This window comes from Hippocampus guttulatus, chromosome 11 (assembly GCF_054856545.1).
Source record: "Hippocampus guttulatus isolate MCC_2025c chromosome 11, RoL_Hgut_1.0, whole genome shotgun sequence".
NCBI classification, from domain to species: domain Eukaryota; kingdom Metazoa; phylum Chordata; class Actinopteri; order Syngnathiformes; family Syngnathidae; genus Hippocampus; species Hippocampus guttulatus.
The window spans coordinates 7,222,152-7,241,248 of record NC_141271.1 but is presented as its reverse complement, the minus strand read 5'-3'; the positions used below and the strand labels follow the sequence as shown (position 1 = coordinate 7,241,248).

General features: G+C 45.5%; 1 protein-coding gene across 2 annotated transcripts; it reads right to left on the bottom strand.

The window, feature by feature from the left end:
• Positions 1–620: 620 nt before the first annotated feature.
• On the bottom strand, positions 621–16,805 carry tnfsf11 (TNF superfamily member 11). 2 transcript variants are annotated; one of them, XM_086123200.1, is made up of 4 exons: positions 16,472–16,805; positions 8,683–8,718; positions 3,759–3,885; positions 621–2,809 (listed from the first exon to the last, which is right to left on the bottom strand). In XM_086123200.1, exons 1-4 carry the CDS (start codon positions 16,670–16,672, stop codon positions 2,373–2,375), a joined length of 801 nt encoding a protein of 266 aa, XP_085979326.1. In that variant the 5' UTR covers positions 16,673–16,805; the 3' UTR covers positions 621–2,372. The 2 variants fall into 2 exon arrangements, with proteins under 2 accessions (XP_085979326.1, XP_085979325.1); XM_086123199.1 differs by having other exon boundaries at positions 621–2,806; positions 16,472–16,776.
• Positions 16,806–19,097: the final 2,292 nt, after the last annotated feature.

Sequence of the window (19,097 nt, the reverse complement as noted above, 5' to 3'; positions counted from 1 at the left end):
TCTAATTATTTCTGACCCGAAGTAACTTCTTAATTACCTAGATATAAATGCTTACTTACATTTCTATCAACATACTGACCTATCTGTCTGTCTGCCTACCGATTGACATATCTACCTAACATCACTGTTGACTTTCTTACATACCTAGACATGATTCTTGGCAATAGCATTGCATTCTCCTGAAGAGCACATAAGACATTTGTGTCTGCCCTTTGCTTATCCAAATGTCAAAGTTAAGTTCATTGGAATTATATTAACTCCACACGTGTGTGCATGTTTGAAGACAAATTAGTGTCATTTTGTCGCCGCGTAGTATAGTTTTATATGTACGAGTATATTCCTTGTGATTCCTGGTCTCTGGGGCTCCATGAAGGTTGACAGATCACTGTGGAGTTTTTTTATTACAATGAAATTCAATTGAGAACATCTCAAAATTTGATTGGGGTCCATCTCACTTTCAAATTATTTTGTGATCATATCAATTTTGTTCTTTTTACGCACGTGTTTTTGCAATAAAGTGCTCGGTGAATGTAGAAAGGACGTTGAACTAAGAAACATGCCCATATCTCACTTCAATACACCATGAAACTTAATTACAAAAGTAGTATTTTTTTATTTATTTAAACATACACAAACATCAATTAAATCACACTGACAAAAAAAAAACAAATTATCAGCTGAAATCGGGTATGCTACTATCTTGCGAAATAAACAATAAATCTATATTGCTTTCAGTTAGAAGAGTGCACACACAATTGTCAAGAGAGATACATAAATATGGAATTAGAGCTGAAGCCCCTGTGTTTTTCATAAAACAAAAAGCGTGCCTACTATTTCCTAAGTGCTGCATAATGAATGTTGTCGACATAAAATATACATTACTTTTCTTTTTTTTCCTTTTTTGTTTTACAGCTGAAAAGTCACTTTAACAATGACCTGCCTCTGTACTTCTATAGCTAATAAATAAATAGTGCATATTCCCATTTACCTCACCGGAGAGCCAAATGAAAACCGAGGGGAAAAAAATAAGTTAAAGACAAACCAAAGTCAATTTGGTTCCTCCTTTTCAAAGAGTCTTTTCGTGTCATTCAAGAACAGACAGTCCAGCTATCTGCATCGCTTGTTGATCGTCACACACAAAAAAAACAACTACGTTATTTGTCGAAATGTAGTCAAAAATGTCGGCATGATATAATCGGAGCGCATTTGGGACGCTATATGTTGAACTGGCTGTGTAAATAAAAATAAACTAAGCCAGAGTCAGAGTTGTGATTTAGAATAAGGGACTGACTTTGTTTACATGAACCTCACTGTCCCAATTCCAAGCAGATGATGCCACACGTACAAAAACATTAACCATGGTATAAATTGATAAGGTGCATTTGCTGCTTGGAGGACCATCCGCGCTCACACTCACACCTAGGGACAATTTAGAGTGTTCAATCAGCCTACCATGCATGTCTTTGGAATGTGGGAGGAAACTGGAGTACCCGGAGAAAACCCATGCAGGCCCGGGGAGAACATGCAAACTCCACACAGGGAGGCCGGAGCTGGGATTGAACCCGGTACCTCTGCACTGTGAGGTCGACGCGCTAACCACTGGACCACCCTAGGTGTGAACAATAGGTGCAAAATTGTTTGCCTAAATGTGCCTTGTGAATGACTGGCACCGCACACCTTGGGAAAGGCTCCAGCACACCCGCATCTTAATGAGCAATGGTGGGAACGTTTGGGTCAGTGAGGGTGAAATTGACACCACGGGGGTTGACATGCTTTCTGTGGTACGGTAGCTCCACTTAGCACATTGCTTGTTTTGGGACTGACACGAAATGGATGATGTTGGGACTCGAGGCATTGCAAGAACAAAATGGAATAATTTAGGCACATCTTTGGTGGGGTCAATGATTTGCACGTAAACATAGCAGTCATGAAGGCACCTCGTCTGCCCCGCGTCGATCGCACCATCCAAAACATTTTTTGTCTAGAAAACACCGCCAGCTGAGTCTGAGCAATATTTTTGTCCCGCTGATGTTAAAATGCAAACAGATGCTGCCTCAGCTTCAGTATTTCCATGATGATGCGGAGCTCCTTTTCCAATAACTCCTCGCTTTGCGTCCTTTGTTTGTCTCATCAGTGCAAAAAAACAAACGGCACACTAAAATGTGATCTTAATGAATAACATGAGTTTAAAACACGCACACACACACACACACACACACCTTAAAAGAATCCAGCGCTACATTGGACCGAGTCGAGTGTGGTTTTGTCTATGTCAGGAAAAAAGCAATGTGGTGAAACTATGAAATGCACAATATCAGGGGCTCTTTGGGGGTCACTTCAGTAGCATGGCAGCGTCCCAAGTCTGAACATTTTCAGTTACCCAACTTAATGGCCCCAAAGTAAGTCCCCACTCCATCGGGGTCCAACATCCACGCGTTGGACACGGTGACGTACAAGGCGTCCCCTTGCTGCAGCCACAGCCCTCTGCCCTGCTGGGCGCAGTACATGTTGTAGCTGGAGTTGTCCCAGCGCATGGTGCTGCCCGTCTTCATCAACAGGTCCGCTTTGCTGTTCTGCTTGATGCGCTCGTGGTACACGTACTGGATGAGCTGCGTATTGCTCACGTCCATGGAGGACCCGCCGCCTTGGTCTCCATCCCCGCGGTACTCGTAGTAGCGAAAGCAGGTTTTGGCATAGACGTAGTAGAAGCCCGACTTGACGACCAGCAATTTGCCCTTCTGGTAGTCCATCCTGTGACGGTACCCGTGCACCTCGTCCCAATCGATGGGGATAGCACTCGGTTCGCCTGCTGCAATGAAAGAGATCGATTTAGGTAACATTTAACGTACGGGGTCCCTTGTTATAAGTTATATGGCGGTTCAACATTTGCGTCGCATGTACAGTATATCGTACAGTATATATATTATTTTTTTTTCCAGTTTTAACAAAAAAGCCCTTGCATGTGGAAAAGGAGATCCACGGTCACGATGCACTTTTTAGCCATTTAACGAACGTCGAGACATCGGTGCAACACAACCGCACTCAGAGCACGCAGCTCTTGCCCCCATCCTGACTTGCTGATGTCACAGATGACCGCACTAGGCCCCGCCTCTTAAAGGCATGCATGCACTCAGGCATAACCATAATGTACAGTATTTTCTGTCGATTTGAGGCTTTCAGTTTGGACACATCCATTTACCATGTGTTAAAAAGTGTAAAGTGTGTAAGCTTGAATGATTAATAAGTTACATATTGAGAGTATGTGGTAGGTATAAAACTATGACAAGACGATTTTGTTGTTGTGTGAAATGTTTCTTTTTGGCCTAAACACACCCATTGTAGCCTGGTCATCGTGGAAGAAGGATTTCCCCCATCTGCGGCCCCGTCTCAAGGTATCTCATTTTTCCCCAGATTTTTTTTTTTTTTTTTGCTTTTCCTTGACCTCCTGGGGTCTAATATCAAGGGATGTTGTTAATATTTGTCAACTGTGAGCATGTGAAGGCCTTTGAGTATGACTACTTGGCTTACTTCCGCTACACTACTCTACTTTCACATTCTGTTTTTTCTCTCTTGTTAGAGCAAGTCTGTTTAATTATTAGGTATCTGTTGTTGCAGTGCAAGTAAAAAAAAAAAAACAATTTCACAAGCGCAAAAACACTTTTTCTTTTGCCACAAGATACTAAGATTGGATGTTTTGCGGCTAAAAACGAGTCACACCACTGAGTTGCATGCACTTATATAGGGTGAAGAGGACTCACGCTTCGCCAACTGTTGATGCACCTTGATGGGAAGGTGGGCGGAGGGCAGGTTCTCCTTCTGGTTCTTGAAGCGTCGGTTCTTCTTCGTGGCTTTCAGCGCATTTAGCACCGGCTCTGTCTGTACTTGCTACCGCAAAGAGTTGAACGAGATGACAAATTGTGACAAAAGGGCAGGGGAAAATGTTCAAAATGACAAACCAACCCCAAAACACCAGTAATAAACACATTATATGTTTCACCACAGCTGTCATTTGAAATAATGGGCAAGTCTTTAACTGTGTGTACTTGACGGCAGTCGAGACAGAGTGCGCACACACACTGTCTCATTCAGTCCAAACATGGTTTCCAAGCAAGTAAACAGTTACCGCCGACTCACAGCTGGCTTGAAAGCAACAATATTTACACCCTTTTACATCAACATCACTTCAAAATCGTCTTGTTGCTACACTTCTGACTGCTGATAAGGAGAAATGTTTTCGATATTAACGAACCAACCAAAAGGGAATTTTTCTGCCCAAAGTAAATAATGTAAAATGCAATCGTTATATAAGAATGAATTAACTTTAAAAAAAAATACTAAACCTTGAACAATCACGCAAACGTAATGAATTGCAGCTTAACCGATCATGTCAAATGCAGAGGTTAAGATTCATATGTGTGTGTTCACATGACAAACAAAGATGAATTTTCTTCTTCTTCCTCTTTTGTTGTGGATCAACAATTCAATAACCATCTGATTTGACGCTTTAGTCATAGATTTACCCAAACAGTGTTACGCTTATCTTTCATAAATGTGGGAGTAAAATTGCATGAATATGTATGAAACAGTGAAACTACTAGTCCTTGTTGTGTAGTGTATGAACTCAGGACATCATGTCAAGTCATTGAAAATCATCCTGTACTATCTTTGATAATCCAGGTAGCTGACTTTAAGGATGCATAACAATGAATCATTACACACTGAATGGTTAATCGCTCTATTTTAACTTGTTGATGATTTGCGTATCTTATCTCAGGTATGCTGATCCTGAGCCAGCAAGTGGAACCAGAAAAAAAGGAAAGTTATGAAAAGGTGTGTGTGTGTGTGTGTGTGTGTGTGTGCATGAGAGAGTTCCTTCTCAATATCTCACAAATAAAGAGTCTCTCAAAATATGATGCCCTCCCCCCCAAAAAATTCTTGTTTGATGTGTAAATGTCCCTCGTCAGGTAAACTTCAGTAATGTTGCACTAAACTTTGGACGACAAACGGAGACGACAGTGTAATTCTAGATTCCCCAGTTCAGCGACCATCACTGTTTTGCTTTTTTTTTTTTTAATCTTTTTTACGACGTGGACAGAACGACTGCGCTCGGGTGGCTTAAAGGGAATGAAGGAACTGGCCAGCCACAAAGGGCAATGAAGGAGAGGGAGATGGTCTTCCACAATGTAGACCAAGTGCGAGAGACAACCTTGCCAGACAATTTGGGCAAGATGTTCCAAGCCATGGCATCGATCATCTGGAGTCTAGGTGCTGATCACAAAGCCAAAAGCCAAAGCAAAGAAAAACGGACATCTGAAGGAGAAGCAGTAGTTAGGGGAAATTCTGTGGAGCGTGAAAGAGGCTTTTTGTGAAGCATCAGAAGACAACCCAAGAGAGCAGAATGTCACTACTGGGACAGAAAACGATGGCTGAAGGAATGGCTAAACTTCATTCAAAATGCAGTTAAATATCGGTTAAAAATACATTGCAGCAGATGATCTGGGAAGTTGCAGACAAGGAAGGAAGGAGGCGCCTCCAAATACATTGTGACCGCAGAAGGGAGGAGGAAGCATTGGGAGACCTTGAGAAGCCCATAAAACCTGACGAACCATCCGCCCGCTTCAAGCCGAGGAACTGAGCTGACAGGAGGTGAATATGTTTCTCGGATAGGCCCGAGCCCAACGGCGTTATGTACAAAGTGTGAAAACATTATGAAGGCTGAAGAGACACGAAAGAAAGAAGGGCTTCCTTGCTGACAGATGGTTGGTGCCTGAGGGTTGGTTCAGCCCTAAAGAAGACAACTGCAGCGATCAAAATTGGTTTCATTTATCTTCATAGTTACAGATTTGTTTTAATATTTGCAGTCATGACCCTTAGTGTACTTTTCTGAGAGAGAGAGAGTGAGAGAGAGAGAGAGCATCCAGGGCATGATAGAGCGGGTTTATAGAACAGTAGAGAGATGATGTAAACAACGTCAAGAAGACAGTGGACAGAGCTGAAGGTGGCTGATTTGAGAAAGCCGAGATTCTCCTTGCGAGTGAGAGGGATGCTCAAGATCCAGAATGAGCTCATTAGCGGGACAGCATCGAATGGAAGTTTAGGGAGCACAGACTCGAGAGGCCAGATTGAGAAGCTTTGGCCACGTACAGGACAGGGACATGGATGCATCTCGTCTTTGGAAGGATGCTGGAAAGGGAGCCACCCGGTAGGATGCAGACCAAAGAGACACTTTATGGATGTAACTGGGAAGACTTGAAGACAGCTCAAGTTGGAGCAGAAGATTGAGAGAAGACAAAGAGATGGGAGAAGATGATTTGCTGTGTCAACCCCTGAATAAGCTGAAGCAGAAGGGAAACGAATAAGATGGTCACAGTTCCAGAACCCCGCAGCGGGTGTTGCTACATAGAAGACATGACAAATGAGGTGAGCGTGATGGCACATGCTCAGTGCTGGGCTTGGCATTCACTATCAGTCAGCATTAATGTCACTTATAATCTTATTGAACATATTTGCACTGAGAGTAATTACATTAGAAGAGCTCAGCGTAGGCCCTGCCTGCATGTCCTGTCCCTCAACAAAAGGGTTCAAAAATCCGCCCACCACATCAGTCTGATGAAAGCCCTTAAGCACAACATGGGCCAAGTGTTACAGTCATGGGAATCGGCACAGTTGCATTGGCTCATTCCCCTTCATCGGAAATCCGAAACAGATTCCTAGAGCCAAAACTTCCTGCTATGTTTTTAATCACAAATCACATTTAAAGAACCAAGTAGAGAAAGAAGAACACTAAAATCCTCCTGAGGGTGGATATTCAGTATTCGCTGTCTTATCATTATTCACTGTGTTGTATGGGCGCAAGCACAATCTCATCATATTCTTGGACGAAGAGAACTTTGCCTGAGGGCCTCAATAAATTAAACGAACGGCAGACACTTATGAAATGCAATACGCACAATAATCCATCACTTGGAGATAAACCTCCACCAATCACTCACCAACAGCTCTGCGTGGTCTCACACTAGACAGTTGGGAGTTTAAATCTCGGCATCCTCCTGAATTATTGATTCTAAATTGTTCATAGGATTGAAAGTGAGTGTGAGTGTTTGACCCATTTGAGGAACCGGACTACAGAAAATGCGTCGCTGGATGGATCAGCAACATTTTTTTTACATTTTCCTCAGCTTGATATGGCAATAAAAATAGAGGTCAAATACAGCGGTGAACTGTCAGGTCATTTGTCTCTGTATGTGCCCTGCGACTGACAACTGTTCAGGGTGAAGTCTGCCTTCCGCCCGAAGTCATTTGGGACAGGCTCCAGCAACTCCCTGTGACCCTCTTCAGGATAAGTGGTGTTGAAAATGAATGGATGGGTGCATGGATAAATGTAGAGTTGAAAACAAAATAAAAGAAGACGGCGGCCCGGTGGCCCAGTGGTTAGCGCGTCGACCTCACAGTCCAGAGTTCAATTCCAGCTCCAGCCTCCCTGTGTGGAGTTTGCATGTTCTCCCCGGGCCTGCGTGGGTTTCTACTCCGGTTTCCTCCCACATTCCCAAAACATGCACGGCAGGCTGTTTGACCGCTCTAAATTGTCCCTAGTTGTGAGTGTGAGCATGGATGGTTGTTTGTCTCTGTTTGCCCTGCGATTGGCTGGCGATCGGTTCAGGGTGTACCCCGCCGACTGCCCGAAGATGGCTGGGATAGGCTCCAGCACACCCTACGCAACCCTTGTGAGCATAAGCGGATCGGAAAATGGATGGATGGATGGATGGATGGATGGATGGATATTCTGGAGCCTGACTGTCAGAGTCTACTGGAAAAATTATTTTCAGTCAAGACGCAGTCTCTGTATACTGTATCGTACTCGCTAATTCGGTTGAGAGACTTTTCTCGGTAAGTGCTGCTGTTTTGGTTGGCAGCGGAGTTCAAATTCAGTTGGAATTGGTCCGTTGAGGTTTCAGAGTGACACTGTGGTGTGCAGTTGGGAGCTCGAAGTCTAACTGCAAGATTGGGTCTGTGATCACGATTTTCCATTCACTCTGTGTTGCGATTTGTTGACATCATAATCGTTAGTGCCATTTGTATGCGCATCATGTAATAAAAATAGTTTGCCCAGCCACAGGCGGCTTTTATAATAAAATAATAGCCATAAATTTCCAGATTGTTTCAGGTTTTAACGACTTAACCACGTCACTGAAGCTGTCAGTCATGTCTTCAGATGAACGGATTTACCTTGAATGCTTATACCCATCAAAGAAACAGCGTGTCAATGCTAACATGAGAGAAGCATCATTCATTTTCAATTGTTTTTTTGTTTTTTTTTTTTGGTCCTGTATTCTCTGACAATATGAACCTTCTCTTTGCATGTTTAAAATTGCCTTCTTGATCATTAATTTTGTTTTTTGGCCAAATGTTCTTTTTATTATTTCTTTTCCCAAATGGCTTTTTTTTCAAGCTTTTGATGTGCTAAAACACCCTTTAGTGTTGCAGTATAATGCCATCTGTTGTTTTGGTATGTTTAAAGTTCAGGATTGTACTGCCATCAGTCGCTTTAACACTGGCTACCATGCAGTATGTTCTTTAACCTTTTCCTGCACCCTGTAACGTGATAACATGACAAGCTGTCCACTGTAGTAACTGTTGTCCCTGAAAGGGTTCAAATGAGCATACATGAAGAGTTACACTCACCTCAATGGGTCGACGTGGAGCAGTGGTCAGATCTACCTGGAGACAAGAGGACAGAACAGAGGTCAGTGCATCATCACACCATCTCAGAAAAGCACGTTCTTGACATTTGACAAGATTACGCCTTAAAACGCAAAGGAAGTCCAGTCTTTGGTGTGTGTGTGTGTGGAGGGGGGGGGGGTGTTATTTTCCAAAGTTCAATCAGCATTCCCAAGTAGCAGGCTTAAAAGTCAAAGTGATTTGTAACGTGGTTCTTCTTATGCGATTGTGTCAACAAGACCTTCAGGCTTGCATAAAATGAGGGGAGGGGAAAAATGTTGATGGGAATGATCACATCATTCCTGCACTTGGCTCTAAGATCGCTGGGATAGTCGTACAGGTGTTGAAGGCGCATGATGGTCCAGTGCCAGACTACGTTCCTCGCACGTTTCCTGACTCATGCAAGCATGCACCCCTTGTCATCATCTTAACAAAGACTGCGCACTCCTCTGCCAAAGCTCCTCCTCAAGGAAGTGTCTAGCGCTGACTGTTATTCCAAATCCATTCCAAACCAGTTAAATTAAACACAGTCACTCTTCTCGCTCTGCTGGCCGACACCCAGCAACAAATAGCATGCTTATGAAAACAAAGTATCTTCAGTTCAAGTAGAAATGCCAAGTGTATGCAATAAGTATACTCCTATTTCTTTAATAGGGATGTCAGACGTCTTCTCCACCAACCAGTCCCAAATTCCATATGGTGGTTAACAGCAGGTCATGAACCTGTGAGCCTCAGAAAGCCTAAACCAAGTCTTTGCAGACTGAGCTACGCTGCCATTTAAAGGGCCAACCCCATCCGTGATGAGAACATGTGTTCATTCAAAATGATGGGGTTAAACCGTTTACTCGACTTGTCAGAATCAGAGTCGTAATCATCTTTATTGGCCAAGTACATGTAAACACAAGGAATTTGTCAGACTCATAAATAAGTCACAATAAATGTTGCGCCGGCCCGGTGGTCCAGTGGTGAGCGCGTCGACCTCACAGTACAGAGGTTGTGGGTTGAATCCCGGCTCCGGCCTTCCTGTGCGGAGCTTGCATGTTCTACCCGTGCCTGCGTGGGTTTTCTCCGGGTACTGCGGTTGCCTCCCACATTCCAAAAACATGCATAGCAGCTTAATGGAACACTCTAAATTATCCCGAGGTGTGAGTATAAGTGTGGATGGTTGTTTGTTTCTGTGTGCCCTCCAATTGGCTGGCAACCGGTTCAGGGTGTCCCCTGCCTACTGCCCGAAGACACCTGGGACAGGGTTCAGCACCCACTTGTCAGGATAAAGCAGATTGCAAAATGGATGGATGGATATAAATGTTGACTTAAAGCACAGTCATTAAACAATAACATGGGTTGATGAAACATGCCACTTTGAATGTAGTAATAACAGATGTTCCAAAAAAAGTGTCACTATGAAATTAGTAGTCAACCGTTTCAGAGAAACACTTTGAAGGTAAGGTTTGACCACTTGCAACACGTGACACATAGTATGCACTGTACCTAGCTGAATTTTCAACATTTACATTTTAGTTCGGTACGTTTCAGTAAAAGAGTTACAAAATATATACTGTACATATATTTATCTTGCAGTGGAAAGCGATTGATTGTTGCCTAAGTATTATATTTGATCAGAAACGTGGGATTCTTTGATTGCCAGAATGGTAGCTAACCCACAGCATGTTAACCACTATTTAGCCTTGAGGCTAATGTTCGGCAAAGTCAATATTATTTCCGCAAAATTAAACCAATGTCTTAACTCTTCCTGGTTATTAAGTGAAACGGTCTCAGTTTCAATTCCACTCGTCTTCACACACAAGCTGTGATAGATGTTTGAAATCTGAGACCATAATATTTGTTTATGATGCCGACCATGTCAGTGTGTTGCGTCTTTACTATTTGTTTTGTCCATAATATATTGTCAGACAATCTTTTCTCTATTGGACTTTGGTACCTTTTTTGGGGTTTTTTTGTCGGACGCTTTACTTATAACCCCGAGAATCTCCTGCCAATTTGCCTCTGACTTGGAGCCAGTGGTTCCGTTGTTGTGAATATTTTAGAACTGGTATTTGTTCATGAAGTACCAAATCTTGCCAGTATACCCGCCTCTTTCTCATACTTCTCAGCATAGCCAAGCACAATTTGGTCCAAGTAGGAGTTATAGGTTATATACAAAGACTGCTCCATTTACTTGATTTAAATACACACTGTGTACTGTCCCTATATTTGTCAGTTTCGCCAATATAGAGTACAGTACATTAAAAATGCATACAGTGAACCCTCATTTATCTCAGGGGATACATTCCAGATAGCACTGGGTGAAAAGCCAACTATTAGAAGAAGAAAAAAATCCACACACTAACCAAGTGGTTCTTAACCTGGGTTCGATTAAACCCTAGGGATTCGGTGAATCGGTCTCAGGGGTTCGACGAAGATTCTGCCATGGAGGTTAAGACACACTCGACTCAACATGTCAATTAGTTATGACACGCCCGCTTGGCCATCACTGGCAGCAGATGATCACATTACTTTGCTTGTCCAATCGGTGTAGTGGAAAATTTAATTCGCTCGGTAGTCAACGTGTGACTGTCGTGATAATACGTCGTGTGATTTAAAGAAAGAAAAAAAATGTAACAGATGCTCACAATGTCGAGCAAAAAAAATAAAATAAAAAGAAAGTGGTCGGACGAATATGTACAACATGGATTAATATGCATCACGGACCGTGATGGGACTCGGCGTCCTATCTGCATGATTTGTCTTGCCAAGTTGAGCAATTCTTGTCTCGCACCGGCAAAACTGAAGGAACACTTCTTGAAACTGCATGAACATTCATCCATCCATCCATCCATCTTCTACCGCTTATCCGGGGCCGGGTCGCGGGGGCAACAGCTTTAGCAGGGAAGCCCAGACTTCCCTCTCCCTAGCTACTTCTTCCAGCTCTCCCCGGGGGATTCCGAGGCGTTCCCAGGCCAGCTGGGTGACATAGTCACTCCAGCGTGTCCTGGGTCTTCCTCGGGGTCTCCTCCCAGTGGGACATGCCCGGAACACCTCACCAGGGAGGCGTTCAGGAGGCATCCGAATCAGATGCCCAAGCCACCTCATCTGGCTCCTCTCGATGTGGAGGAGAAGCGGCTCGACTCTGAGCCCCTCCCGGATGACCGAGCTTCTCACCTTATCTCTAAGGGAGAGCCCGGACACCCTGCGGAGAAAACTCATTTCGGCCGCTTGTATCCGGGATCTCGTTCTTTCGGTCACGACCCATAGCTCGTGACCATAGATGAGGGTTGGAACGTAGATCGACCGGTAAATTGAGAGCTTCGCCCTTCGGCTCAGCTCCTTCTTCACCACGACAGACCGATACAACGTCCGCATCACAGCAGACGCTGCACCGATCCGCCTGTCGATCTCTCGCTCCCTCCTGCCCTCACTCGTGAACAAGACCCCAAGATACTTAAACTCCTCCACTTGGGGCAAGATCTCTCCCCCGACCCGGAGGGGGCACTCCACCCTTTTCCGACTGAGGACCATGGTTTCAGATTTGGAGGTGCTGATTTTCATCCCAACCGCTTCACACTCGGCTGCGAAACGCTCCAGTGAGAGTTGGAGAGCCCCGTTTGAAGGAGCCAACAGCACCACATCATCTGCAAAAAGCAGGGATGCAATACTGAGGCCACCAAAACGGACGCCCTCAACGCTTCGGCTGCGCCTAGAAATTCTGTCCATAAAGATTATGAACAGAATCGGCGACAAAGGGCAGCCTTGGCGGAGTCCTACCCTCACTGGAAACGATTCCGACTTACTGCCGGCAATGCGAACCAAACTCTGACATCGGTGGTATAGTGACCGAATAGCCCGTATCAGGGGGTTCGGTACCCCATACCCACGAAGCACCCCCCACAGAACTCCCCGAGGGACACGGTCAAACGCCTTCTCCAAGTCCACAAAACACATGTAGACTGGTTGGGCGAATTCCCACATACCCTCGAGGACCCTGCTAAGGGTGTAGAGCTGGTCCACTGTTCCACGGCCGGGACGAAAACCACACTGCTCCTCCTCAATCTGAGGCTCGACTTCCTGACGGACCCTCCTCTCCAGCACCCCTGAATAGACCTTACCAGGGAGGCTGAGGAGTGTGATCCCTCTGTAGTTGGAACACACCCTCCGGTCCCCCTTTTTAAAAAGAGGGACTACCACCCCGGTCTGCCAATCCAGAGGCACTCTCCCCGTTGACCACGCGATGTTGCAGAGGCGTGTCAACCAGGACAGCCCCACAACATCCAGAGCCCTGAGGAACTCCGGGCGGATCTCATCCACCCCTGGGGCCCTGCCACCGAGGAGCTTTTTAACCACATCGGTGACTTCAACCACAGAGATAGGAGAGCCCACCTCAGGGTCCTCAGACTCTGCTTCCTCCAAGGAAGACGTGTTGGTGGAGTTGAGGAGGTCTTCGAAGTACTCTGCCCACCGGTTCACAACGTCCCGAGTCGAAGTCAGCAGTGCCCCATCCCCACTGTACACAGTGTTAGTGGTGCACTGCTTCCCCCTCCTGAGACGTCGGATGGTGGACCAGAATTTCCTCGAAGCCGTCCGGAAGTCGGCTTCCATGGCCTCACCGAACTCTTCCCACGCTCGGGTTTTTGCCTCGGCGACCACCGAAGCTGCGTTCCGCTTGGCCAGTCGATACCCGTCAGCTGCCTCTGGGGTCCCACAGGCCATAAAGGCTCGATAGGACTCCTTCTTCAGCTTGACGGCATCCCTTACTGCTGGTGTCCACCAGCGAGTACGAGGGTTGCCGCCACGACAGGCACCAACCACTTTACGGCCACAACTCAGATTGGCCGCCTCAACAATAGAGGCACGGAACATGGTCCACTCGGACTCAATGTCCCCCGTCTCCCCCGGAACATGGGAAAAGCTCTGTCGGAGGTGGGAGTTGAAACTCCTTCTGACAGGGGATTCCGCCAGACGCTCCCAACAAACCCTCACAATACGTTTGGGTCTGCCAGGACGGACCGGCATCTTTCCCCACCATCGGAGCCTACTCACCACCAGGTGGTGATCAGTTGACAGCTCCGCCCCTCTCTTCACCCGAGTGTCCAAAACATGCGGCCGCAAATCCGATGATACAACCACAAGGTCGATCATCGAACTACGGCCCAGGGTGTCCTGGTGCCAAGTGCACATATGGACACCCTTATGTTTGAACAAGGTGTTCGTTATGGACAGTCCGTGACGAGCACAGAAGTCCAATAACAAAACACCACTCGAGTTCTGATCGGGGGGGCCGTTCCTCCCAATCACGCCCCTCCAGGTCTCACTGTCATTGCCCACGTGAGCATTGAAGTCCCCCAGCAGAACAAGGGAGTCCCCAGCAGGAGTACTCTCCAGCACACCCTCCAAGGACTCCAAAAAGGGTGGGTATGCTGAGCTGCCGTTTGGTGCATATGCACAAACAACAGTCAGGACCCGTCCCCCCACCCGAAGGCGGAGGGAAGCAACCCTCTCGTCTACCGGTGTGAACCCCAATGTACAGGCACTGAGCCGGGGTGCAATGAGTATGCCCACACCTGCTCTGCGCCTCTCACCATGAGCAACTCCAGAGTGGAAGAGAGTCCAACCCCTCTCGAGAGAACTAGTACCAGAACCCAGGCTGTGTGTGGAGGCAAGTCCGACTATATCCAGTCGGAACTTCTCTACCTCACACACCAGCTCGGGCTCCTTCCCTGCCAGAGAGGTGACATTCCATGTCCCAAGAGCTAGCTTCTGCAGCCGAGGATCGGACCGCCAGGGTCCCCGCCTTTGGCTGCCGCCCAGCTCGCATTGCACCCGACCCCTTTGACCCCTCCCACGGGTGGTGAGACCATGAGAAGGAGGACCCACGTTGCCTCTTCGGGCTGAGCCCGGCCGGGCCCCATGGGTGTAGGCCCGGCCACCAGGCGCTCGCCAACGAGCCCCACCTCCAGGCCTGGCTCCAGAGGGGGGCCCCGGTGACCCGCGTCCGGGCAAGGGAAACTGAGTGCCATCGATTTTGTCTGTCATAAGGGGTTTTGTGAGCCGTGCTTTGTCTGGTCCCTCACCTAGGACCTGTTTGCCATGGGTGACCCTGCCAGGGGCATAAAGCCCCAGACAACTTAGCTCCTAGGATCATTGGGACACACAAACCCCTCCACCACGGTAAGGTGACGGCTCCCGGAGAGGGCATGAACATTTATTTTGTTCATTTTATGCACAATTTAAAAAATATACAGGTATGTCTTGAAATTTTATTTACATTTTTCTCTTTTTAATAAACGCGTTTTTCATGTCTTGAATTTGTAAAAAATCATATTTTTATTTTTCACTCATGAAGGGTTCAATGAATGTGCATATGAACTGGTTGGGTTCGGTACATCTAACAAGGTTAAGAACTACTGCACTAAATGGTTAACCATCTTAAAACACACTTTTGAAGTAATCTTGAGCACTTGTCCTCACTTGCTCTCAAGAAAGTGGAGACAAATTGCACATCACTTTGAGAAAACTAAAAGAAGACTCTTGCATGCAGTTGTCCAAATAAGGTGTACAGCATGCATGCTTCAAGCTGTCTATTTGTCACTTGCAGCCGAAGTTGACTCTAAATCTGACCCATTAGTCAATTAACCATTTAAATAGAATGTTTTTCAAGCCAACTATTTAACACTGGAGGTGTGCAACTCTAAATTCAGAAAAAAACAGAAAATTTTACAATAAGCTGAATACACTTGTGTTTAAGTAACACATATACTGTACAGTGGGCTTGATGCACATAGCCTATCCTGTTACATTATCTACAAGAAGACTAAAACATGTCTGTAGACCTACTTATTTATAAAGTCAGTACAAAGTACGCTAAAATATGAAATATAACCATGCTTACCTATTTTAGTATCCAGTATAATATGCACAACTTGAGTGAGGTTGTTTTTTTTTTTTTTTTTTAAAGGCACTCTGCAAAGTGTTTATGCTTTAGGCGAAGTGAAAGCATATCATTCCATAAACATACTGAGAGGAAGAGACCAGCAGAAATTCCTCCGGATGCTTTCCAGGTGAACCCAAAGCACCCTGACACAGCCCAAATGTGGTCTGCTCCCTTTTGGCTTGTCTTGACACGACCATCATCCAACTCCCCAAAAATCACCACAAAGTCTCCAAAAAAGCCAATCGTGGCACAATGTAAATATTATTGTAAGTGAAGAGAGGGGCTTTCATAATGACCTGACAAAAACAAATGAGGCGTGCAGACTATTTTGATTGTGATCTTGCCCCCTTGATTCTTTTTTGTTGTTGTTGCACTTTACGTGTTGGAACATCTCGAGTCCTTTCGAATCTTGAGAAAACTGTTGTTTATACTGCGGTGCTTATCTTGCATATATTAATCACAAATAACAGCGGATGTGCACCGTCGAGTGGAAACATCTGCGTTGTGCAAGACGATATGCCGGGTATCATATTTTTATTTAATTATTCAAGTTCCGTGGAAAAATTCTGAGAACAAAGCCCACTTGACCCGTCTGTGTAACCTGGCTTTGACGCATTTTTTTTTTTTTTTTTTTTTTGCGCACAACTTCTTTTTAAGTCATTTATGGCTAAAGTACTTCGGATGAGCGCTACCTCAAAGTGCGCCGCTTTCTTTCTAACTTTGCAGATTTTAGGGCATTATTAAATTGGGCAAACCAAGGCTTAACACAAAAGACAAGAAAACAACGAAAAAGAAGAAAAGGGGGGAAAAAAAGCAGCCCCTTACCTGCTGCAAATAGCCGGTCAGGTGCATCAGGATGGCCACGCTGGAGGCCACCTGGAGCAATCCCATGACCACCAGGGTGCCGAATAGAAGCGGCCGGTGCGAATGCTCCGAGCCGGCCGCCGGCTGGAGGCGGTGGTGGCCGGCCTCAACATCCACGGTCGTGCGCAGGTAGCCTCTGTACTCGCCATGGGCTGCTGCCATGCTCCCCGTGCGTGCGTGCAGATGGGACTCAGTGGACGCGCTGAAGTGAAGCGGTGGGAGAGTGTGTGAGCGAGTTGAGTGTGTCAGTGGTGAAGTGGGTGGGCAGAAGCAGAGTAAGAGAGTGTGAAGTAAAACTCCCCCCTGCTCCTGTCTCACTGGTGAGGCGGGTGCTATAAGTCCAGATGGAGCTGAGTGAGTGAGTGAGTGAGTGAGTGAGTGAGTGAGGGAGGGAGCGCGCTGCAGGTGGTGAGCCAGTCCTTATCGCAACCACAGGAACACGTGACCCACCCACCGCCTTCGCGTGTCCACACCCCCACCGGTTTTACCCCCACGCATTTGCAACCTGCTAGTTATGTCATGTCAAAAGCTCATTTCAATTTAGAGTTTTCCAAACCTGGCTGCACATCTACATTTCTCCTTCGGGCAATCAGCAACAAATCTAGGCATTGGTTGTATTTTAGAAAGAAAATATGTATCAGGGATAAGTAAGATTGCTAATGTTGGTCCAAAATGTTCACTCATCATAGGGGGTCTTTTGAGCCGTGCTTTGTCTGGTACCACACCGAGGATAACCCCGCAGGGGTGTAAAGCCCCGCTTAAATTGGCTACTCGGATCATTGGGGTGGAATACAAACCATTCCACCACAGTAAGGTGAGAGCTGAGGGAGGCGTTTGTTTTGTTTTCGCCAAAAAACAAGGAAAATTATCCAATACCTCCAGGAATCATATTTAATGGTTGGTAACTTTAAAAAGCCATATAGGGAAAAAATTGACAGCTTATTTTTCTCTGCCATTTGACAAAGTAAGGTAAGGGTTAAAAAACAACAAACTCAAATTTGCACATATTAAACAATTTCTCGACAGTTATTCTCCAGATATTTTCTTTAAAAAATGTTTCCAAAGTAACAGCAATACAATTGTAATTCAAAACAAGTTTGTTGTGCAGCATGCATAACCTCACAATACTGATTAGTATCGGTTCCACCAATGTTTCAAAAAATTCCCTCACATCAGCCTCAAAAAAAGTAAACGACACCTGACCCCAAAGTATTTTTCATCATAAAAGGACACATTCTACTGAAGACTTCTCAAGTTAATGAGTTCGCAAAAGTCCCCTTGCAAATCGCCAAGGGACAGAAGCCGAGCGCATGACAAATGTAACAGATGGCGCTGGCTGCCAAGCCATTTTAGCCATTAGAAGATATTTTAGTTAAAATTGCAAAATCAACTAAAATGCCACTCAGTAGTGTGCAGGTCTCGCCAAAATTGAATTTGTGAATGGGATCGCTCTTTATTTTTTTTATGTACTGTATGGTCCATATAGTTGTGAGCCGATTCATGTGTGGAGAACAGAGAGGCAGAGCTACTTTTGTTTTTTTTTCTTTCATTAGTAGCAGTGACTCAAATGGCTGAAAAGAGTTCCTGAATTAGAGCCTCACCATAATTATTACTATCTTCATGGATAGTTTGTTGTAGTTTTTTTTGTGTGTCATGCTAAATCACCGTAAAAAAAAACAACACACCTCAATCAAGACATGCATGTATCAAGTCACAACGAACTATTCACACATACAAAATTCTGAAGTGAGTCTAACTTTGACAAAACAACATTAAAGAAATAAAATGGTATTCATCCATTCATTTTGAATGCCATTTGACCTTTGTGGGGCGTTTGCTTCTCTTGAGCCCAATTGATGAGAAATAACCTTCACAATACTGAACTGACTGTTGGCAATTCATTCATTCATTTTCCGATCTACTTCTCCTCACAAGGGTTGCTGTGGGTGCTGGAGCTATCGTCGGGGGACAGCCTGAACCCGTTTGCCAGCCAATCACAGGGCACACAGAGACGAACAACCATCCGCGCTCACACACACACCTAGGGACAATTTAGAGTGTTCAATCAGCCTGTCATGCATGTTTTTGGAATGTGGGGGGAAACTGGAGTACCCGGAGAAAACCCACGCAGGCCCGGGGAGAACATGCGAACTCCACGCAGGGAGGCCGGAGCTGGAATTGAACTCCGCACTGTGAGGTCGACGCGCTAACCACTGGATCTCTGGGCCGCTCTTGTTGGCAATTGCTTTTCTTATTTCACCCTTTCAGGGACAGTGGTTACTACAGTGGACAGTTTACCAGGTTATCAGGTTACAGGGTGCATGAAAGGGTTCATGATGGACACAGTAGCATATTCGACCATCTCCAATTGTCCGTGCATTGGTGTAGTTTAGATTTACACTGGGTACTTTAATTCTGTTTCTATGGTTTGGGCAGAAGTGTGTGTGTGTGTGTGTGTGTGTGTGTGTGTGTGTGTGTGTGTGTGTGTTAGCAATTGGTGATGTCAAGCTTAAATTTACTGGCTCTTATCCGGTCTGTGTTAACACTGCACTCACATTGGAAGACATCCAATCCATGCCAGATATTT